The sequence below is a fragment of the Artemia sp. Qi Xiang Cuo genome, chromosome 11, assembly GCF_049724085.1.
Source record: "Artemia sp. Qi Xiang Cuo chromosome 11, ASM4972408v1, whole genome shotgun sequence".
In the NCBI taxonomy this organism is placed as follows: Eukaryota; Metazoa; Arthropoda; class Branchiopoda; order Anostraca; family Artemiidae; genus Artemia; species Artemia sp. Qi Xiang Cuo.
The window spans coordinates 1,579,109-1,604,355 of NC_142804.1; the positions used below are offsets into that span (position 1 = coordinate 1,579,109).

Genomic DNA, 25,247 nt, shown 5'->3' on the forward strand with positions numbered 1-25,247 from the left:
CAGGATGAGGGGTTTCAAACTAGTTGGGCCCATAGTCACCGATTGGGATAGTTACCGATTGGGCACAACGAAACACCATATTTTGTGGAAGTTTTGTGTTAAATTTATTGTAATTAAATGGAGATTCAGAGTGGAGGCGGAAAAATAGAGTCTGTTATTGCTATGGTTCCAAATTAGCGCAAGAATTTACGCCGATTTTTGTCTCAACAATTTAACTTGGAGAATTTCGAGTACCCGTTAAGAGCAAATCTTTCAGTGCCAGAACAAGCTTGATTTTGTATGTTCTTTACACACACACATTCAAAAAAAAAATCAAAAAAAATCGTTTCTAGTATTTTTTTTTTTTATAAGTCAAATGTTATTTAAAGGGCGTAAGAGATTACGATTATAAGCAAATTATGAGAGTAGTTTCATCAATAGCAATCTTATTGTATGTCAAAAGCTTAGACGACAATCTCCAACAAACCCCCCCCCCCCCCGTAGCAGTTTCCACAATAGCAGTGCAGCTATTTGCTAAGAGTCATATAGTATACTGCAAATTCACGAAGCCTATACATACCAAAATTCCTTAAAAAACTAATTGGCAATTTTCTTTTTTTTAAACCGCCATTTTAGCCCCTTACAGTCCACCCCCCCCCCGTGGTGTTATATCATTTTTAATTAAAATTAACTCGTAACTGATTTCGATAAAAAGATGGAAACGCAGAAAAACTGGTTTACCTTTCTTCCCTTGAAATATCTACTCCAACACTTGTTATAGGAGCTTCCAGGTTTGTTTTGATTATTTGCGAAAAATTGCTTAGTATCAATCTCAATACAGCACTTGCAGTTAAGACATACCTAAAATTATAAAACAAAATATTTAATCACGAAAGATCATAAGGCACAAACTTAAAGAGAAGGGCTAATACGTATGATGTAGTTTGAAATGGCTATTCGTCGTTCCTACGCATCATTATTTACGCAATCACAAATTGAAAAAAAAGTTATGAAGTTGTAAACCTCTCTTTACCACTTTGTAAACCTCTATTTAGTTCTTTCTATATGCCCTTTTATATTGGCAGATGTAATGGTTTACGTAAATTCCAAAGATAGACGATAAACGTTGGTACATGGTCTTTATTAAATAACGTGAGGATACTCATAGAGAAAATAAGGTAGCACAAGAACAACTAGCTACCACGAAGGCGAAAGATGGACTGCCTTTAGAAATGAGCCAAGAATGTAACTTTCCTGGAACGGAAGTTCCAGTTATTGGTTGTTTAACCATGACTGGGAACGGACCCTTTCCCACGACTCGCCTTAGTCCCAAGAGCCCCCCCCCTGGACTGTTCTCGTTGACATATACATGGCCAAATCTCTAAGAAACGAGACACCAGAAAAAGCCTTCTCGAATTTATGTTCCAAATACTTTACAAAGTCATTTATTAAACATTTTAAGCTAGGTTCGAATCTTACTTTGGCATTCGGACTTCTCGTCAGCCCATGTAAACATTCTTGGCGAAAATTCGGATTTCCTTCCTATTTGAATTAGAGTTGTGAAATCAATTTCTCTGGCCGCCAAAACGGCGGTGAAATAAATAAAAGCTTCCTTTACATGCACGGATAAAAGCCTACAATTAATGCTGTTTTTCAGATCAATATTCAAAGTTGTCCTTGTCAAGAAATTTTCTAGGACTTCAGAGTTTTGTTTGCAATCAGCCACACCAGCTGGAATCCTCATAGCAACGTCACACAGTCTTTTGGGTTTGGTGAAATTTACCGTGTCGGAACGTGTGGATACAAAGCGAAAAACACCTAGCGAGAAACGGTTGAATTTCGAAGTTACTTTACTAACTCTAACATCTAGCCGTATCTGCACACTAGAGGGATAGCGCATAAGACCCCCTTGAAACTTTTGGGAAATTACCCTAAAGTTAATGATGATTCAAATGCTTGAACTAAAATGCAGACCCCCCCCCCCGTATTACCCAGACCAGGTATGTAGAAACAGTCATTATATGTGCTTTCTACCGCATATCAAAAGTTGCAACACTACCAATAACGATTCTATGCCGCTAGTCTTGACGATTTTTATTTTACCATCCGGAACAGTTGGAGCTCCTTTTAAAGGAATGTGAAAATTGCCTGAATGACACTACTGGCCAAAGATAGTAACTGATAGGGATAGTACCAGAATAAGATAGTTACTGATAGGGATAGCACCAGAATAAGATAGTAAAATGATAGGGATAGCACCAGAATAAGATAGTAAATGATAGGGATAGGACCAGAATAAGATAGTAACTGATAGGGATAGGACCAGAATAAGATAGTAACTGATAGGGATTGCACCAGAATAAGATTCTTGATAGATAATCACTAGTTTTGTTTTACTGTTAGCTCTCCCCATATTTTTGATTCAAAATACGAAACAAAAATATTACATCATTTTTATGGCTGAAACAATCTTTCCAATTTATTTCTCGTTACTGTTACCTAGAAGGTGACAAATAAAAGCGTACAAAAAGATTATCAATCGTAACTATTCATATTCAGGTGCTACAACTAGACAGTAAGATACGACCTTTCGCAGTCAGGGCACAGATCAGGAAAATGTAGGGAGGGGCAAGAATATTTTTAAAACTGGATATACAAAAAAGGCATTTCTGGCATTGTCAAGTTATATATCTACTAATTATCCTTCAACTTTTTTTGCATATTTTATTTGTAGGGTGTGTGCTATTATTTTACTGTTAATATTTTTTACTATACAGTATCTATTGTAAAGCTGACTACTGCTAGACAAGAGGAATATATATATATATATATATATATATATATATATATATATATATATATATATATATATGAGATATATGAGATATATGAGATATACATTTATTAAAAAAGAAAACAAACACTATTCGCCTTTCGCCTGCCAAGAAATACAATAAGCTTGAAAGGGCAAGCGAGGTTATCACTCTAAGCTAATTAAAATAACATTCATACCTTGCTACTCAACACACAAGAAAATTATCTGATGAAGGAATAAAGGAAAAAAGAGAGAAAGAGGAAAAGACAAGAAGTAGATAAAAAAAAAAAAAAAAAAAAGAAAACAAAACTAAATCGGGGAAATACCATAAATAGAATGACAACCTGGAGTGGGCATAACACCAAATTCACTCACGAGATAAAAGAAACCTCTTTGCCTGTGACTTGAAATCCAGAAGAGTAGGCGAATTTTTCACACACTCGGGCAATATATTCCAAACATGGAGACCATAATCACGAATCACAAAAGATGCCCGAGTGGTGCTCCTAAACTCATGAGTTAAGTCATCAGCTTTTCTTGTATTATGATCATGAAGGTCTCTATTAAAAGTAAAAATATTTTCAAAAGCAGGGGTGAGCAGCTGATTCAAATATTTATACGAGAAAATCGCGACTTGGTAATCTCGAATTTGGGATACATCCATTAACATATTCTTTTTAAAATGCTCATAAGCAGGAACCTCATAAGAATCATCAAATTCAGATAATAATTTTACAGCTCTATTCTGAAGTTTTTGTACTCTTTTAAAACATGTAACAAAATTACTTGCCCATATAGAGCATCCGTAGCTAATATATGGGTAAAATATAGAAAAATAAATCATTTTCAGGATCTTTTTTGGGACTAGATATTTAATTCTTCGCATCACCCCAAGGCCTCTGCTTAATTTTTCAGCTATTGCACTAGAATGGTTTTTCCACGACAGGTTTTCATCAATTAAAAACCCCAAATACTTCGTTGTTGCTACTCTCTTTATCACATTTTCTTGAACCGTTATATGGTCATTTCCAGCACTAGAAGAAGGTCTAGAAAATATCACGAAAAAGGTTTTAGAAAAGTTTAGGGTTAACATATTTTGCTGAGAAAGTTAGAAATTCAGAAACTGCATTATGAATTTAATTACATAAAACATCAAGTGAAGGCGCTGCCAGAAAGAGCAAAGTGTCATCTGCAAACAGGATGGCACCAGCCTCTGACAGGTAATGTTTCACTCGATCAGTGAAAATAATGAAAAGTAGAGGTCCCAAGATTGACCCTTGTGGGACCCCACACTCTACTCTATATATATATATATATATATATATATATATATATATATATATATATATATATATATATATATATATATATATATATATATATATATATATATATATATATATATATATATATATATACTTTTTTTAAACAACAATTTATATAATGCATTTTTATATCTATATGATTAAATATTCAGATGATTTGTTTTACAATTTGAAATTAACATATTTTAAAAAATAAAGATAATAGGCATTATCAGCTATTGTATTTAGTTGCTTAGCACATGCGCTGTAGGAAAGAAAATAGAGAGAAAAAGGAGTAGAATTCTTGGAAACATTAATCTGCAAATTTTTCTAACCGCATCCAAGTGCAACAGTAATCAGAATCCAAGTCCACGTGATACTAAAATAGCGTATTTATGAAAATAATGTGTCTAGGAAAGGAATGATTTAATACAGTTTGTTCTTTTGGGGCATGGGCCCCATTGGAGACCAATTAGTCTATAAAAGGAACAACTTTGAAATATTTTAGATAAGATAAGGACATTTTAGGCTTCTTCCGTGTCAATAGGAGTTCACTTTTAGGATAATAACAATTTTGTATAAGTTTTTAAAGCGATAAAATTTTTAGAAGACTGGGGAGGCCAAAGCAAGTTGAAAACAACTAATTAAATCACAAATGGACATTTGGGAAGAGGGGGATTTGTTGAACAGAGCTACCCCTAAGAAAATCACAGGGGATCAAGTTTTACATAAGATACATAGGAAGGTCAAATACTCTTAAATAGTTTCCCTAAAAGACATTTAGTATTATCTTCCCTTTTTTTCTTTATTACCCATGCTTCTCCGCCATATTTCGCCACTACTCCCTGCAGCCTCTGTCCTAATCAACCTCAACAGTTGATTACATGAAAAAAATAACGAACAAGAGAGGAAATAACTTGATGTCAAAGATTATAAAAAATTTACAAGACTAAGAACTCAAGCTAGTCCCCTAGAGAAAGTCGCAACAGCCCTGTAAGGACTCTCAGTAACTGCCTATGTTATTTTAATTCGAATGAGGCCTGGATAAAAACCTGATGGTCTAGAGCCGTGAATCCCAACATGGGGTACAAATCCAAACCATGGGGCATGTCAATATTTTGGTGGATTATCGGCAGGTCGTGCACCCTTTGGCTGACTAGGGAGGTTGGGATTGACCTGGAAAAGGGGTCGATCTGGACAGTCAAGTATGAACCCCTTGTGGTTTAGCAAAAATTCTTAAAACATCAAGATAGGCCCACCATCTATTATCATGCTAGTTTGGATCTAGATAAGCGCAACCGTTTGTTTCCAATTCTGGAAAAAACATTTTTTAATGCAAAATTTTGTTTCAACGGTCACTGTTTGGAACTTAATAATAGAGTGACCCAGGCTGAAGGATTTGCAATAGGATTTTTTTTTTCTTTTTTTTTTTTTTTTAGGAAAAATGTAGCTCACACAGAAATATTTTTGAACAAACGATTGGTGCCATCTATTGAAATTATTTTTATTTTCGCAAGAGGACTCATGGGGTTGGGCCGGACATGGCAATTGAAGGTTGGTTCGGACATTTTTATGTCTGTCCGAACCAACCCTATCTCTAAAAGGTTGGTATTTAGGATAGAAACACAGATGAGTCCTTGACAATAAGTATTTTTTATTTAGAAAAAGGGAATACATTCCATATCCTGACAGGATGACCTGACAGAAAACGGAATGTCGATGAGACGGAGGTCCCAACTGTCGTTCCTCAATCTCGAATTTTATCTCTGATGGTGAAAAAGGTTTCATGCACTACCTCCGCCGAACTTGATCACATCGTGACAATAGTCTGCTTTTGCATTACGTCTGGTGCCACTATGCCTCCGGCGTATAAATTCCCGCTAGTCAATTGCTAAGCGGTGGTCTTTAGGAGCGCTAGGTCTAGCTAACCAAAACAGATAGGTCAACGATAATATTTTCCTTGAATCCATCAAGCTTTTTGTGAAATACCAGACGAAACATGCACTGTCCTTCTACAACTGGATAACCGCAATTGAAAAAGGATAGCCTACATCTGAATAACCGCAATTCAACCTATGAAGTGGCAGGGCTTAGTTCACAGCGTTTTCTGCAAAAATTTAACAGGGTGAAAATTGTGTCTGCTTTTCTCGTATGAATTTCCACATTCTACAGGGATATTTTAAGGTTTTTTGCCCTAAATACAGACCAGTAGTTATGATGCCCGAAGCCTAAGATCCTTGGCACCGCCCGAGGCCCCTCAGACTGAAAGAAGACCTATAGTATTTTACTGAACATGTTCGCATTTCCCCTGTGTGTCCACTATTAGCCTACTGTTTTGAGGCAACAAGCTCACATTTGGGAACGCACCGAAATAATTACCAACCCACCAGAAAAAGATAAAATAAAGCAAGCGAGAAAACAAAATCAAAGAAGAACACGAAAAAGAAGCATGGTAGACACCAAAAATTGTTGAAAGCAGTGATATTAAATATCTTGATATCAACGTCGTTTCGAGTGATGGCTTACCTCATTGCGGTAACGTGGAAGACATTAAGCCCTTCGATCCCGATTCAATTGCGGCAAACGATTTTATTTCTGTGAAATTTGTGCTCAGTAAGTGTTGTGCAGATTTTTTTTTGTGAAATAAATATAAATAAACAAGGTTTTTAAATTTAAAAATATTATATTATATAAATTAATATAAAATATCAAACAAGGTGATTTCAGGGTTTGCTTTATCAGAAAGAGTGGACAAAAATTCGTGTTTCCAAAAATTCCGGATAAGGTAGCCAGATCAGTGCAGAGACTTAGAAACTTCCTCACTCACAAAACTTGGGAGTTACAGAAATAGCCGACCTGGGAACACTCTTTCACTTCAATCTTACCTCGTACAGACTACAATGAATTGGGTGTTATTTTAATACTTTTAATGTCATTTTATATAACTGAAGTCCTGTTTTACACTTTCTAAAACTTTATACATATTCAAAAAAGACTTCAAAATCGAATGGTTTAGCATACTAGTTTAACCAATACTAGAGCCGTCCAATCCAACCCCATGGGTAGGGGTTGGATGGGAGGAGGACCTACCCCACCCACGCCCTCTTTTTCACAAATTCGTCCGATCAAACTTTTTAGAAATTATTGCTCATTTTAAGATTTATTTATTCATTTATATTAGTGTCTGTTGTATGTTAATTTACTATGATTTGTTTATTTAATTTCTGTTCGTTTTTTGGTTCATTTATTCTTAAATAGTATTTCTGGTCGTTTTAGGTTTGAATTATTATAGGAATTCATTTCTGCTGATCTTAAGTTTAGTATGACCTTTACTTTTTTTGAAAAAACTTCTTTTTTCGGAAAGTTTTGTTTAATTAATTTGCATAAAATATACCGAGATAAAATTACCGAGTTATGGCCATTTAAGCTTCCTTTCGGCGAATAGGCGTAAATTTTTGAATAAAAAAAATCTAAATATCACAGGGGGGGGGGGGGGGAAATACGTATTTCAGAAATGCCTAGGTGGGTCATGGCACGGAATCAGTTGGGAACCAATGGTGTAGAGGTATGATTCTCGTTCAAGTGCGAGAGGTCCTCGGTTGATATCCCAGTCAGGTCTCGGGACAAGGTCGGTCTTTCATCCCCTCGCAGCACAATGGGTTGATTATTTCCTTGGCGATACGGGGCCCAAAGTTCAATCCCCGCTGCAGAAAGGTTGGGCGACGGGCTTGCTACTTGTCTTTGTAAAAGTTTTTTTTTTGTATAGCTTTTGTGCTTTTTTATATAGGTTTTTTACTTTTTTTTTATTAAAGGGAAAACTATTGAGACTAAAAGAACTAAAAAATAATAAGGCCCCGGGCGCTGATAGTCTGGTAAATGTTTTTTTTAATATGGTAGTTATGAGGCCAGGGGAGAATCCATGATTTTTTTAGGGGGTTGGGGCGCAAAATAGGTTGATCCGATAAACTTGTGTTAGGAGCAAGTTTAATTAACGCAATCTTGCATTAATTAAGTAAATTACACTACTTTTAACTACGTTAGGGGGGTGCCCTCCCCCCTCAGTCCCCTGGATCCGCCACTGCATGAGGTTAGAGATAAGTTACTGAAGATTATGAATAGGGTTTTTGAAAAATGGGAGGTACCAAGCAATTTCAGGAAAACTGTAATTAAACCCCTCTATGAGAAAGGTGATAAGAGTAAGTGTGGTAATTATAAAGGCAATAGCCTGGTTTTTGTAGGAGGCAAATTAGCTAGTATGATGATACTTTTTAGACTTAGAGATGCTGTAGACAAAGTTTCAAGAGAAGAAAAGTGTAGTTTTAAGACGGGTAGAGGACGCGTCGACCCAACTTTCCCTCTTCGATTAATAATTGAGAAGTGTCTGAATCATCAAACGCCGAGTTGCGAGGAGAGTTACGTTTTATTCCCATTTATATGGATCATTTTCATGGACTTTGTCCTAAGGAGCGTAGCAAAGGCTATAGTATAGTACGGAGTCAAATGGGAAGAGAAAACTCTCCTAAACTTAAATGACCCTGATGATCTCAGTGTCCTATGTGGAACTTTTGGCAAAATGAACGAAATTCCAGAGGTTTTGAAAGTACGAGGTCCAAGAATAGGTTTGAAAATAAACGTAAAGAAGACTAAGCTGCTAAGACTAGGAATAATTGAAGTTGAAAAGGTAATGTTGGGTAACGAGAAGATTGATCAAGTAGAAAGTTTCACATACCTAAGTAGTATTATTTGTAAAGGCAGTGGCTGAAGTGAAGATATTAAAAGTAGAATAGCCAAGGCCCAGGGTGTTTTTTCACAGTTGAAAAGAGTTCGGAAGAATAGGAATATAAGTCTGTGAATACAGATTAGAAGATTGGAAGCTATAGTGATGATAGTGGTCAAGTATGATTCTGATGTTTGGGGCCTCTAAAAATAGATGAGGATTTGCTAAAGGTTTTTCAAAGAAATAGCCTACGGATTGTTTTGGGTACCCGACTGACTGACCATATCTCAAACGGTAAGCTGTACGAAAAATGTGGCTCGATCCCACTTTCTAGGGCTATAACGAGAGAAATGTTAAGGTGGCTAGGACACGTTCTGCGGATGACAGATTGCCAAAGATTGTCCTTGTCGGACAGCCGTCTAGGGCCAAGAAAAAAGCAGATCGTCCCCAAATAGGGTGGGAGGATGTATATTGAAATGGAGAAGGAGCGTGCAGTAGTAGTAGAAATAGAGAACTAACGTGGTGTCTGCATCGCTAGCAGCCTTCAATTACTTCAAGACTTATCTTTGAATAACAAAGATCCAATTTACTATACTGCAGTTTCGAACCACCATAGACATTAATTCCCATTCATCGTCTTTTTCCTCACCGCCTTCACGTGCCACACGTGAAACTAAATTCATACGCATAAATACGTATAAATTCACGACCCCGTAGACAAATTTTACGTGCAGGTGATTTTCGTTAATGAAAAATTAACATCCAAAATTCAAAAGTGGAGGAACGGATCTTTCCAGGATAAATTCAACTAAATCTTCTGGCGAGGACAGGTTGCAATGGCCTTATATATGTTTTATTGAGTACTTCATTTCCCCTTCCTTGGATGTATTTTACACATTTACAAATACAAATGCTGCCAAATAGGTAGAACGGGGGATACTTTCCTGATAATTCTAAAAAGGCTAGTCAATATGCTGAAAATATACTGATCCTGAAAAGTCAAAGAGACTGAGAAACATAGGTAGCTGGATCTGGCCTAAGGGTTAGGTCATTAGCACAGCTGTATGAAAATATTGAGGGGACAGGATTTACAAAAAGAAGAGCGAGATTGGTAAATAAGCATACAGCACTTAAGCCCATCTCAGTAAACCAAGGGTGGAGTATTTCACATAGTTCGGGTAGCTTTGTCCTAGCTAGTTTTTTTTTTATCAGTAAAAAAAAGTTAAAGACTAAATCAGCCCAAATACAATAAGGCGTACGCAGTGTTTACAGAAACTTTTGACATAAAAGGCTCAATTTTATATTATCTTTCAAAGAATATTTCCCAAATACACTTTGAATAGAGTAATTTGACAATTTTTGAGCACTGACATTGCTTTCTTTAGAATAAAATGGCCAAAAAGGCTCCCAAATTTTTCTTGGACAGTGTAAGGGTCGGCACTGCCAGATTCTGTCAGATAATCCATTATAGAAAGGTGAACTATGTTAGTTATTGTCAATTTCGGTAATCACGATTACGAATATTCTAATGATCGAGGTATTACTCTTAATTAATGTTACTCTTAATATATATATATATATATATATATATATATATATATATATATATATATATATATATATATACATATATATATATATATATATATATACCTGCTTTCCGTTTAGTCAGTAGTATCCATATACACAGTCCGAGACCTACAAGCCTGAGGCATGAATACGTGTGCAGTTTGAAGTGCACATTGTAAAAAGCAAGCAAACCTTTTATATTATATACCTATAAAGTGATCAAACACGTTTTGTAAGTATAATTGAGATTGTATAACGCAAGCAGACTGGTTTTTGAGACACTTTCATCATAACGTCTTTTTTTTGTTTTTTTTTTTGTTTTTTATCAAAAACTAGAAATTGCAAATTGTGTATTTAGGAATGATTTTGTAGGAAAAGCTGTCTATCGCCCATGCATTATCCACTGTTCCATTTCTTTGAAGTATGTGCTATCAGACTGGTTTCTGATTTTTTGGAAAGTTACCTTTACTCAGGACTAGTTTGTTAGGAATGTGTGGCTAGATAACATTTGTGAATTGTATCTTATAAAGGTGGAGAAAAAAGGGTTTAGGATTCTTAAAGTGGACTACACGAACGATATTAATTGAACATTAGGGGAAAGAAAAGAGATAGACATCATTTGAGAATTTTATCGTATGAAGGTGCAGAAAAAAAGGGGTTAAACTAATTATTAGACAATTGCCTTTAGTCAAGACTAGTTTGTTAGGAATGTGTCGCTGCTAAAGCTAACTCTAATTGCAAAAAAAAGGAAAAAGGGTATAGCAATTGCGAATTGGTGATTATCAGTAAAGGTAACCCCTCAGGGTTGTTAACTCAGCTTATTTATTATAAATTTGGAACAATATCAATCTATGGAAATGGTTAACGATGATAAAATGGTCTTATGACTTGACCTAGCTTTACTTCTTCTATTTGTTCTGTATAATACACAAGTGGTGTTTGAACAGTGTTGTCAATTTAAAATAGAGTTTAACGTTATAGTATACTAAAAAGTTGATACTAAGAGAGATGTAAATGGCAAGAAAAGAATTTTAATAAAGAAATTCAGAACAAACCTTAGAAATCCTTGCAAATCAAGCTGTAAGGTGTATGTGAGTACGAACCGTCAAGGATCATAAGCACCAACGACCCTAACCACCAGAAACCTCAACCCCCAAGGGTCCCCTATCCCCAAACTTGAAGAGGGCCCCCTCCGCTCCAACTTTTTGCCCCCCCCCCCCATTTTTTTGAATTTTTTTGATTTTTCTTTTTAACTTTTTTATTATTATTTTTTTAACATGATATATTTTTTTCAACTTTTTTTTACATGTCTTGGAATGAGATGAAACACTTAAAACAAAAAAAATCACATTTAATATTTTCCAAACTCAAAATAAGAATGGTATAGACATGTTAGTCATGACCTTTATTATTAGAAAAATAATGTTTGTAGTAGCCCTTTTTTTTTATTGGACTAAATTTTTTTTTTGGACTTATAAATTATTCAACTTTTTTTATGTATCTTAAAATGACATAAAATATGCTTGCGGCTCTAACAATTGTACTCTATGCTTGCTCAGAGACACGATGCGGCTTTCCCACTGGTACTTATGGCGGGTTATCGACACTATCTAGTTTATTGCATGTATTAAATCAATATTTTTTACGCAGTGGAACGATAAACACATAAGTCATATCTTTAAAAAAAGTGATGATAGAGCATTTTAATAAAGTATGTTCAAATGACAATGTTATTTAAGCATTGAATGCCGACAAGGAGAAGTATTTAAACTATGAAACAAGTACAAGTGGTAGCACTATTGGAAACGTATGCGTGCATTGTCATGACAGTAAGGAATTAAATTTCTTTGGAGTACCGAAACAATTCAACTCTTATGTTGGTGGATATGCGAGATTGAGATCCCTAGAGACGATTGCACTCAAAGAGAATGCCAACATAAAAATAATCGTTGATGATAGAGGACAATCCTTGCTACTGTTGCAGGTAACACATTACCTACTGATAAATCCTATCGTCAGCTTTCGTGTATTAGCATTCAACGCAAGATCAAAAAAAGAAAGGCATACTCTTCTACTAATATCATAAACCATATCTTGTCTACTTGTCGAAACTGTTACCTGTGTAAAAATAATGTGATTATAGAAAGTAAAATTGCCAGAAAAATAAAAAGGACAATGGCAGATAATATCACTATGGAATATAGATGAATCGATGAAAAACAAGGTACCGGTGAAGGTTACTGCCAATGATAAAACAGTCAATGAACCAAATAATACCGAAGACGAAAAACATATTGAGCCTGTCGATGACACGCCAGTAAAAGTTGTGTATGACTCAAAATGGAATAATGATTATTCTACTGATAACAAACTAAGAGAAGACAATAACTACAATATCAAGAGACAACATAGTGAAGTATTTTATGGAACGGATTCAAAATGTCCAAAGTTGATCATTGATATTAATAATGTATCATAATATATTTTTGTATTAATATTCAACATAGCATTATTTCATTAAAAATATATTATGCATTACATTGTTATGTGTTCATTATTTTTAGAGTAAGCTAGCATATCAAACGTTTAGAATGTCTATTAAAACATTGGAGATGTAAGAAAAGGAATTTGCATACATCGATTGTCAGACACATGGGATAACATTGACAAAATCTAGGTATCAGAATGAATGAATTCTTTATTAACATCAGTTGTTGGATTTGTCATTATGAAAAAATTGTAAGTAAGTAACAAACTCTTTCTTGAATTCACCTCTTGGATACACAATACAGAAATTTAATTCAGGTAATTATTAAAAAAATTGAACAAATTCTTATTAACATTCTTTATCGATTGAATTCGCTTCCATCGACATCCTTTGTCAAATACATCGAATAAAATTGACAAAATGTAAGTATCAGAGTGATTAAATACTTTATCAACATCCTTTATCGGATATGTCGGATAAAATTGACAAAATCTAAGTATCAGAGTGACTAAAATCTGAGTATCAGTGATTAAATTCCATATCAAGATCCCTTTCTTTGATATCAAGCATAAAATTTACAAGATCTAAGTATCAGAGAGTATAAATGCCTTATCATCATTATTTGTCGGGTATATCGGATAAAATTGAGAAAATCTGAGTATCAGATTGATTAAATTCTATATCAACATCCATTTCTCGAATACATGGGATAAAATTGACTAAAGCTAAGAGTCAGAGTGAATATTTTTTTATTATCAACATCTTTTGTCAGATACAACGAATATAGTTGACAAAATCTAAGTATCAGAGTGAATAATTCCTATATCAGCATCCTTTGTCGGATATGTTGGATAAAATTGACAAAATCTAAGTGTCAGAGTGAATAAATTTTTTTTATCAACACCTTTTGTCAGATACATCAAATATAATTGACAAAATCTAAGTATCAGAGTGAATAAATGCATTATCAACATCATTTGTCGGGTATATCGGATAAAATTGACAAAATTTAAGTATTAGATTGATTAAATTCTATATCAACATTCATTTCTCGAATACATGGGATAAAATTGACAAAAGCTAAGTGTCAGAGTGAATAACTCTTTTTATCAACATCTTTTGTCAGATACAACGAATATAATTGACAAAATCTAAATATTAGATAGATTAAATTCTATATCGGCATCCTTTGTCGGATATACTGGATAAAATTGACAAAACCTAAGTGTCAGAGTGAATAAATTTTTTATCAACATCCTTTGTCAAATACATCAAATATAATTGACAAAATCTAAGTATCAGAGTGATTAAATGCTTTATCAGCATCCTTTGTCAGATATTTCTGATAAAATCCAAGTATCAGAGTGATTAAATTCTATATCAACATCCCTTTCTCGGATACATAGGATAAAATTGACAAAATCTAAGTATCAGAGTGAATAATTTTTTTTATCAACATCTTTTGTCAGATACAACGAATATAATTGACAAAATCTAAATATCAGATTGATTAAATTCTATATCAGCATCCTTTTGTCGGATATGCTGGATAAAACTGACAAAATCTAAGTGTCAGAGTGAATAATTTTTTTTTCAACATCTTTTGTCAAATAAATCAAATATAATTGACAAAATCTAAGTATCAGAGTGATTAAATGCTTTATCAGCATCCTTTGTCGGATATCTCGGATAAAATCTAAGTATCAGAGTGATTAAATTAAGTATCAGAGTGAATAATTCTTTTTATCAACATCTTTTATCAGTTCCAGCAAATATAATTGACAAAATCTAAGTATTATGAAAAAATTATAAGTAAGTAAGTAACAAAATCTTTCTTGAATCCACCTCTTGGATACACCATACAGAAAATTAATTCGGGAAATTATGAAAAAAATTGAACATTCTTTATTAAGATTCTAGAAACTCTACGTATTGGAATAAATAAATTCCTTATCATCATCCTCTGTCGTTTACGTCGGATATAAATGACAAATCTAACTATCAGAGTGAATGAATTCATTATCAAAATCCTTTGTCGGATATGTCGGATAAAATTGACAAAATCGAAGTGTCAGGGTGAATAAATGCTTTATCAGCATCCTTTGTCGATTCTGTCGGTTAAAATTGACAAAATCTAGGTGGTAGAGTGAATTTTTTTTATCAACATCTTCTCTCGGATACAACGGATAAAATTGACAAAATCTAAGTATCAGATTGAACAAAAGCCTTATCAACATCATTTGTCGAATAAGACGGATAAAATTGACAAAATCTAAGTACCAGAGTGAATACATTCATTATCAACATCCTTTGTCTGATATGTCAGATAAAATTGACAAAATCTAAGTATCAGATTGATTAAATTCTATATCAACATCCCTTTCTCGGATACATGGGATAAAATTGATAAAATCTACGTACAACATCCTCTAAATTCATTATCAACATCATTTGTCGGGTATATCGGATAAAATTGACAAAATCTAAGTATCAGATTGATTAAATTCAATAACAATATTCCTTTCTCGAATACATGGGATAGATTTGACAAAATATAAGTGTCACAGTGTATAATTTTTTTTATCAACATCTATCGTCATAAACATCGAATATAATTGACATAATCTAAGTATCAGAGTGAATAAATGCTTTGTCAGCATCCTTTGTCGAATATATCGGATAAAATTGACAAAATCTAAGAACCAGAGTGAATAAATGCCTTATCAACATCATTTGTCAGATATATCGAATAAAATGGACAAAATCTAAGTATCAGAGTGTTTAAATTCTATAGCAACATTATTTGTCGGATATGTCGGATAAAATTGACAAAATCTAAGAATCATAGTTGTTAAATTCAATATAGACATCCCTTTCTCGGATACCAGGGATGAAATTGAACAAGTTAAAGTGTCAGGGTGAATAATTTTTTTTCCATCCACATCTTTTATCAGATATAACGAATATAATTCATAAAATCAAATATCAGAGTGAATAAATGCTTTATCAGCATCCTTTGTCGATTCTGTCGGATAAAATTGACAAAATCTAAGTCTTAAGAGTGATTTATTTTATCAACATCTTCTCTCGGATACATCGGATAAAATTGACAAAATCAAAGTATCAGATTGAATAAATGCCTCATGAACATCATTTGACGGATATAATGGATAAAATTGACAAAATCTAAGTACCAGAGTGAATAAATTCATTATCAACATCCTTTGTCTTAAATGTCGGATAAAATTGACAAAATCTAAGTACCAGAGTGATTAAATTCTATATCATCATCCATTTCTCGGATACATGGGATAAAATTGATAAAATCTAAGCATCAGAGTGAATAAATACTTTACCAGAATCCTCTAAATGCATTATCAACATCATTTGTCGGGTATATCGGAGAAAATTGGCAAAGTCTAAGTATCGGATTGATTAAATTCTATATCAACAACCCTTTCTCGAATATATGGGATAAAATTGAAAAAATCTAAGCGTCAAAGTGAATAAATTTTTAATATCAACATCTATTGTCAGATACATCGAATACAATTGACAAAATCTAAGTATCAGAGTGAATAAATGCTTTATCAGCATCCTTTGTCGAATATATCAGATAAAACTGACAAAATCTAAGTACCAGAGTGAATAAATGCATTATCAACATCATTTGTCGGATATGTCAGATAAAATTGACATGTCGGATAAAATTGACGAAATCTAAGTGTCAGAATGAATAATTTTTTTTATCATAAAATTGACATGTCGGATAAAATTGACAAAATCTAAGTGTCAGAGTGAATAATTTTTTTTCTCAACATCTTTGGTCAGATACATCGAATATAATTGACAAAATCTAAGTATTGGAGTGAAGAATTTTTTATCAACATCCTCTGTCAGATACATCGGATAAAATAGACAACATCTAAGTATCAGACTGAATAAATGCTTTATCAACATCATTTGTCGGATATGTCGGACAAAATTTTTGATCAAAGAAATATCTGAATGCGTTTAAGGTATAGTACGAATGGCTTGCAAAAAACACGAAAATACTACTACTAGTAACAACTCACTGCACCACAAAACCATCTGAGGTCTAGTCACGGCTATTTTTTTTCGCGGCGCGAAAAAAAAATAGCCGTAACTACCTCAGATGGTTTTGTGGTGCAGTGAGTTGTTACTAGTAGTAGTATTTTCGTATTTTTTGCAAGCCATTCGTACTATACCTTAAACGCATTCAGATATTTCCTTGATAAAAAAAATTTGTCCGACATATCCGACGAATGATGTTGATAAAGCATTTATTCAGTCTGATACTTAGATTTTGTCAATTTTATCCGATGTATCTGACAGTGGATGTTGATAAAAAAAATTATTCACTCTAACACATAGATTTGGTCAATTATATTCGATGTATCTGACAAAAGATGTTGATAAAAAAAATTATTCACTCTGATACTTAGATTTTGTCAATTTTATCCGACATGTCAATTGTATCTGACATATCCGACAAATGATGCGCGAAAAAAAATTAGCCGTGACTACCTCAGATGGTTTTGTGGTGCAGTGAGTTGTTACTAGAAGTAGTATTTTCATGTTTTTTGCAAGCCATTCGTACTATACCTTAAACGCATTCAGATATTTCTTTGATAAAAATTTTTTTTCCGACGAATGATGTTGATAAAGCATTTATTCAGTCTGATACTTAGATTTTGTCAATTTTATCTGATGTATCTGACAGGATGTTGATAAAAAAAAATTATTCACTCTAACACTTAGAGTTTGTCAATTATATTCGATGTATCTGACAAAAGATGTTGATAAAAAAAATTATTAACTCTAACACCTAGATTTTGTTAATTTTATCCGACATGTCAATTGTTTCTGACATATCCGACAAATGATGCGCGAAAAAAAATTAGCCGTGACTACCTCAGATGGTTTTGTGGTGCAGTGAGCTGTTACTAGTAGTAATATTTTCGTGTGTTTTGCAAGCCATTCGTACTATACCTTAAACGCATTCAGATATTTCCTTGATAAAAAAAATTTTGTCCGACATATCCGACAAACAATGTTGATAAAGCATTTATTCAGTCTGATACTTAGATTTTGTCAATTTTATCCGATGTATCTGACATAGGATGTTGATAAAAAAATTATTCGCTCTAAAAGTTAGATTTTGTCAATTATATTCGATGTATCTGACAAAAGATGTTGATAAAAAAATTATTCACTCTGACAATTTGATTTTCTCAATTTTATCCGACATGTCAATTTTATCTGACATATCCGACAAATGATGTTGATAATACATTTATTCACTCTGGTACTTAGATTTTGTCACTTTTCTCTGGTATATTCGACAGAGGATGCTTATAAGGTCTTTATGCACTCTGATACATAGATTTTGTAAAATATAATCGATGTAACTGACAAGAGATATTTAAATAGGACAAATTATTCCCTCTGACGCATAGATTTTTTCAATTTTATCTAATATATTCACAAAGCAGCTGATGATATAGAATTTCATCAAAGCAATCCTTCGATTTGGTCCAGGTCTTCCGATATGCCCGACAAATGATGTTGGTAATATATTTAGAGGATTCTGATAAAGCAGTTTTTCCGTCTAATACTTATATTTTATCGACTTTACCCATTGTATCCGAAAAATGGATGACGATATAGAATTTAATCAGTCTGGTACTCCTATTTTATCAAATGTATCCGACATTTCAGACAAAGGATGGTAGTAAATAATTAATTCACTCTGTTACTTAGATTTTGTAAATTTTTTCCATTATATCCGTCAAATGATGTTGATGAGGCATTTATTCAATCTGATACTTAGATTTTGTCAATTTTATCCGATGTATCCGAGAGAAGATACTGATAAAAAAAAATCACTCTAACGCTTAGATTTTGTCAATTTTACCCCATGTATCCGAGAAAGGGATGTCGATATAGAATTTAATCACTCTGATACTTAGATTTTGTCAATTTTATCCGACAAAGGATGTTGATATAAAATTTAATCCCTCTGATACTTAGATTTTGTAAATTTTACTCGACATATCTGACAAATGATGTTGATGATGTATTTATTCACGATGATACTTAGATTTTGTCTATTTTTTCTGATATACTTGACAAAGAATGTTGGCAAAGATCTATTCACTCTGATGGATAGATTATGTCAATTATATTCGATGTTACTGACAAAACATATTGATAAAAAAAATTATTCACTCTTACACTTAGATTTTGTCAATTTTATCCCATGTATTTAAGAAAGGAGTGTTGTTTTAGAATTAAATCACTCTGATACTTATATTTCGTCAATTTTATCCGATATCCCCGGCAAATAATGTTGATAATGAATTTAGAGGATGTTGATAATGCATTCATTCACTCTGATACTTATATTTGATCAATTTTATCCCATGTATCCGAGAAAGGGATGTTGATATAGGATTTAATTACTCTAATACTTAGATTTTGTCATTTTTATCCATCATATCCGACAAATGATGTTGATAATGCATTTATTCAATCTGATACTTAGATTTTGACATTTTTATCCGACATATCCGACAAATGATGTTCATAAAGCATTTATTCACTCTGATACTTAGATTTTTTCAATTTTATCCGTAGTATCCGAGAGGATGTTGATAAAAAAAATTCACTCTACCACCTAGATTTTGTCAATTTTATCCGACAGAATCGACAAAGGATGCTGATAAAGCATTTATTCACCCTGACGATTCGATTTTGTCAATTATATTCGTTGTATCTAATAAAAGATGGTGAAGGAAAAAATTTATTCACTCTGACACTTCAATTTTGTCAATTTTATCCGACATATCCGACAAAGGATTTTGATAACTAATTTATTCACTCTGATAGTTATGTTTTTCAATTATATCCGACAAAGGATGATGATAAGGAATTTATTCATTCTAATACACAGATTTTGTAGAATGTTAGTAAAGAATTTGTTCATTTTTTTTCATAATTTCCTGAATTAAATTTCTGTATTGTGTATCCAAGAGGTGAATTCAAGAAAGAGTTTGTTACTTACTTACTTACAGTTTTTTCATAATACTTAGATTTTGTCAATTATATTTGCTGTAACTGATAAAAGATGTTGATAAAAAAAAGTATTCACTCTGATACTTAGATTTTATCAATTTTATCCCATGTATCCGAGAAAGGGATGTTGCTATATAATTCATTTCATCGGATGCTTGGACTATGTTTAAGAAATCTAACCGAGACTGCTGTTAAAGAATTTGTACACTCTGGTGCCCAAACTTCATCATTTATATTTCGTGAATCATAGTAAGGATATTGATAAAAAAAATTATTCACTCTGCCCCTTAGCTTTTGTCAATTTTATCCAGCAAATCTGACAAAGGATTCTAATACTGAATTTATTGAATTTTATATTTAGATTTTGTCAATCACGTTGGTTTTATATGTTGAAGGATGTAGCTAAAAAAAATTGCTCACTATGACACTCAGATTTTGTCAGTTTCACCTTTTTTAACCAAGAAAGGGATGTTGATTTAGAATTAAATAACTATGATGCTTAGATTTTATCCGAAATATCCAACAAAGGATGCTGATAAAACATTTAATCACTCTGATACTTAGGTTTTGTCAATTATATTTGGTGTATTTGAGAAAAGATGTTGATAAAACAAATTTATTCACTCTGAAACTCAGCCTTTGTCAATTTAATTCAGCATATTCGACAAAGGATACTGATATAGAATTTATTCACTCTGATATTTAGATTTTTTCAATTACATTCGTTGTATCTGACAAAAGCTGATGATAAAAAAAATTATTCACTCTGACACTTAACTTTTATCAGTTTTATCCCATGTATTCAAGAAATGGATGTTGATATAAAATTTAATCAATCTGATACTTTGATTTTGTCAATTTTATCCAACAATCCGAAAAAGGATGCTGATATAGCATTTATTCACTCTGATACTTAGATTTTGTCAACTATATTCGTTGTATCTGACAAAAGAGGTTATAAAAAAAAAATTCACTCTGACGCTTAGCTTTTGTCAATTTTATCCCATGTATTCGAGAAATGGATGTTGATATAGAATTTAATCAAGCTGATACTTAGATTTTGTCAATTTTATCTGATATACCCGACAAATGATGTTGATAAAGCATTTATTCACTCTGATACTTAGATTTAGTAAATTTTATGCCATGTATCTGAGAAAGGGATGTTGATATGGAATTTAATCACTCTGATACTTAGATTTTAATTACCCCTATGCCATATCTTTATTTGCTTTATCTAGCACAACCGACAATAGATACTTATATATTTTTTATTCGCTCTACAATTTACGCTTTGCAAGTTCTAACTGGTTTGTCGGGCAAAGGATTGTTATACAAGCAGATTCAATTAGTAGAACATGTTAATACAGAATTTGTTCAATTTTTTCATAATTTCCTGAATTAAATTTCTGTATTGTGTATCCAAGAGGTGAATTCAAGAAAGAGTTTGTTACTTACTTACTTACAATTTTTTCATAATGACATATCCAACAACTGATGATAATAAATAATTTATTCATTCTGATACCAAAATTTTGTCAATGTTATTCCATGTGTCTGACAATAGATGTATGCAAATTCCTTTTTTTACATCTCCGATGTTTTAATAGACATTCTAAACGTTTGATATACTAGCTTACTCTAAAAATATTTAACACATAACAATGTAATGCATAATATATTTTTAATGAAATAATGATATGTAGAATTTTAATACAAAAATATATTATGATACATTATTAATATCAATGATCAACTTTGGACATTTTGAATCCGTTCCATAAAATAGTTCACCATGTTCTCTCTTGATACTGTAGTTATTGTCTTCTCTTAGTTCGTTATCAGTAGAATACTCATTATTCCATTTTGAGTCATACACAATTTTTACTGGTGTGTCATCGACAGGATCAATATGCTTTTCGTCTTTGGTATTATTTGGTTCATTGACTGTTTGATCAATGGCAGTAACGTTTGCTGGTACTTTTGTTTTTTCATCGATTCATCTTTATATTCCATAGTGATATTTTCTGCCAATACCCTTTTTATTTTTCTGGCAATTTCACTGTCTATTATCACATTATTTTTACACATGTAACAGTTTCGACACGTAGACAAGATATAACTTATGATGTTAGTAGAAGAGTAAGTCTTTATTTTGTGTACCTTCCGTTGAATGCTAATACCCAGAAGCTGACGATAGGATATATCAGTAGGTAATTTGCTACCTGCAACAGTAGCAAGTAGTTGTGCTCTATCATCATCGATTATTTTAATACTAGAATTCTCTTTGAGTTCAATCATCTCTAGATATCTAAATCTCGCATACCCTCCAATATAAAACTCAATTTTTTGTGGCATTTCAATGAAATTTAATTCCTTACTGTCATGACAATGAGTGGATACGTGTTCGAGAGGGGTGCTGACTGTAAATGTATCATACTTTAGATAACTTTCTTCTCCGGATTTCAATACTACTGTTACATTTTCGATTGGGAAAACTGTTTTAAAATACTCTGTCATAACTTTTTTAATGATTCGACTTATATATTTATCGCTCCACAGTATAAAAAATACTGATTTAATAATGCAATAGACTAGGTAGTGTCGATAACCCGCCATAAAGCACCAGTGGGAAAGCCGCATCGTGTCTCTGAGCAAGCATAGAGTACAATTTTTAGAGCCATAAGCATATTTCATGTCATTTTAAGATACGTAAAAAAAAGTTGAATAATTTCGAAGTCCAAAAAAAAAATTTTGTCCAATAAAAAAAAGTGCTACTACAAACATTATTTTTCTAATAGTAAAGGTCATGACTAACATATCCATACCATTCTCATTTTGAGTTTGGAAAATATTAAATGTGATTTTTTTTTGTTGGTATGTTTCATCTCATTCGAAGACATGTAAAAAAAAAGTTGAAAAAAATATATCATGTTAAAAAAAACTAAAAAAAAAAAAAAAAAATTCAAAAAATGGGGGGGGGGGGCAAAAGCTGGAAGGAGGGGGCGCCCTTCGAGTTTGGGGATAGGGGACCTTTGGGGGGGTTGAGGTCTCTGGTGGTTAGGGTCGTTGGTGCTTATGATCCTTGATGGTTCGTACTCACATACCCCTTACTACTTGATTTGCAAGGATTTCTAAGGTTTGTTCTTAATTTCTTTATTAAAATTCTTTTCTTGCCATCTACATCTCTCTTAGTATCAACTTTTTAGTATACTATAACGTTAGACCCTATTTTAAATTGACAACACTGCTCAAACACCACTTGTTTATTGTACAGAACACATCGAAGAAGTAAAGCTAGGTCAAGTCATAAGACCATTTTATCATCGTTAACCATTTCCATAGATTGATGTTGTTCCAAATTTATAATAAATAAGCTATGAGTTAACAACCCCGAGGGGTTACCTTAACTGATAATCACCAATTCGCAAATGCTATACCCTTTTTTTGCAATTAGAGTTAGCTTTAGCAGCGACACATTCCTAACAAACTAGTCTTGACTAAAGGCAATTGTCCAATAATCAGTTTAACCCTTTTTTCTCTACCTTCATACAATCCAATTCGCAAATGCTATCTAGCTCTGTTTTTTTTCCTATTATTCAATTAATATCGTTCGTATAGTCCAATTCGCAAATGCTATACCCCTTGTTTTTGCATTTAGAGTTAGCTTTAGCAGAGACACATTCCTAACAAACTAGTCTTGACTAAAGGCAATTGTCCAATAATCAGTTTAACCCTTTTTTCTCCACCTTCAAACGATCCAATTCGCAAATGCTATCTAGCTCTGTTTTTTTCCCTATTATTCAATTAATATCGTTATTATAGTCCAATTCGCAAATGCTATACCCTTTTTTCTTCACCTTCATGCGATCCAATTCATAAATGCTATCTAGCGATACATTCCTAACAAACTAGTCTTGACTAAAGGTAATTGTCCAAAAAATCAGAAACCAGTCTGATAGCACATACTTCAAAGAAATGGAACAGTGGATAAGGCATGGGTGATAGACAGCTTTTCCTACAAAATCATTCCTATATACGCAATTTGACAATTTCTAGTTTTTTATTAAAAAAAAAAAAAAAAAAAACGTTATGATGAAAGTGTCTCAAAAACCAGTCTGCTTGCGTTATACAATCTCAATTATACTTACAAAACGTGTTTGATCACTATATAGGTATATAATATAAAAGGTTTGCCCGCTTTTTACAATGTGCACGTCAAACTGCACACGTATTCATGCCTCAGGCTTGTAGGTCTCGGACTGTGTATATGGATACTACTTTAGTCCTAGACGGTTGGCCGAAAAGAACAATCTTCGGCAATCTGTCATCCTTCATCCGCACAACGTGCCCTAGCCACCTGAACCTTTCTTTCATTATAGTTCAAGAGAGCGGTATTGAACCACATTTTTTGTATAGCCTATTGTTTGAAATACGGTCAGTCAGCCGGGTACCCAGAACAATCTCTCTGCAATTTCTCTGGAAAACATCAAGCAAATCTTCATCCGCTTTTTTGAATGCCCGTTCTTTAGAACAATACTTAAACACTGTCGTTACTTTAGCTTCCACTCTTCTTATCTTTATTTGTAAATTTACTTTCCTATTCTTCCCGACCTTGTTTAACTGTGAGAAAATTTTATGGGCCATGCGTATTCTACTTCAGACATTTTCACTGCTCCCTCCATCTTTACTAATAATACTACCAAGGTAAGTGAAGCTGCCCACCTGATCAATCTTTTCATTACCCAAAGTATCCTTTTTATCTTCACACACACATATATATATATATATACACACATATATATATATATATATATATATATATATATATATATATATATATATATATATATATATATATATATATATATATATATATATATATTGTTGGTTCACATTAGCGTAAAACTAAGCTACTATTGTCCTATTGATTATCGGAAGTTTTGGAGGGGCGGAAATTTTTGTAGAAAAAAAAAAAAATGGTTATCTTGTGAATAGTTTCAGAGGAAAAGGATTAAAAGCCTTTGGGTATGTCATAAGCTTTAATAGAACTTCTCACCATTGTAACGCAACACCAAATCCATTAATAGCTTTTTTCGCCAAAAATTCACAAATTTATATCGCATGAAAAATTTCTTTTCCACGCTATCAACTATCCGTAACATTATGATTCAACCACAACACAGCTAAACTCGTCTTATTTCTACGTTCAATTTTAAATAGTTACATTTCCGATCTTAAACATATCTATTTTCTCATAATTATAGTCAGATATAA

General features: G+C 32.8%; 1 protein-coding gene across 2 annotated transcripts in view; it reads right to left on the bottom strand.

The window, feature by feature from the left end:
- The window catches only part of LOC148946515 (katanin p80 WD40 repeat-containing subunit B1-like), a 256,838-nt gene that overhangs the window by 33,605 nt on the left and 197,986 nt on the right, over positions 1 to 25,247 (bottom strand). For both annotated transcript variants that reach the window (XM_089097401.1, XM_089097400.1), the window contains one exon: positions 721 to 840. In XM_089097401.1, coding sequence (XP_088953527.1) covers positions 721 to 840 — 120 coding nt within the window. The remainder of the gene's footprint in view (positions 1 to 720; positions 841 to 25,247) is intronic.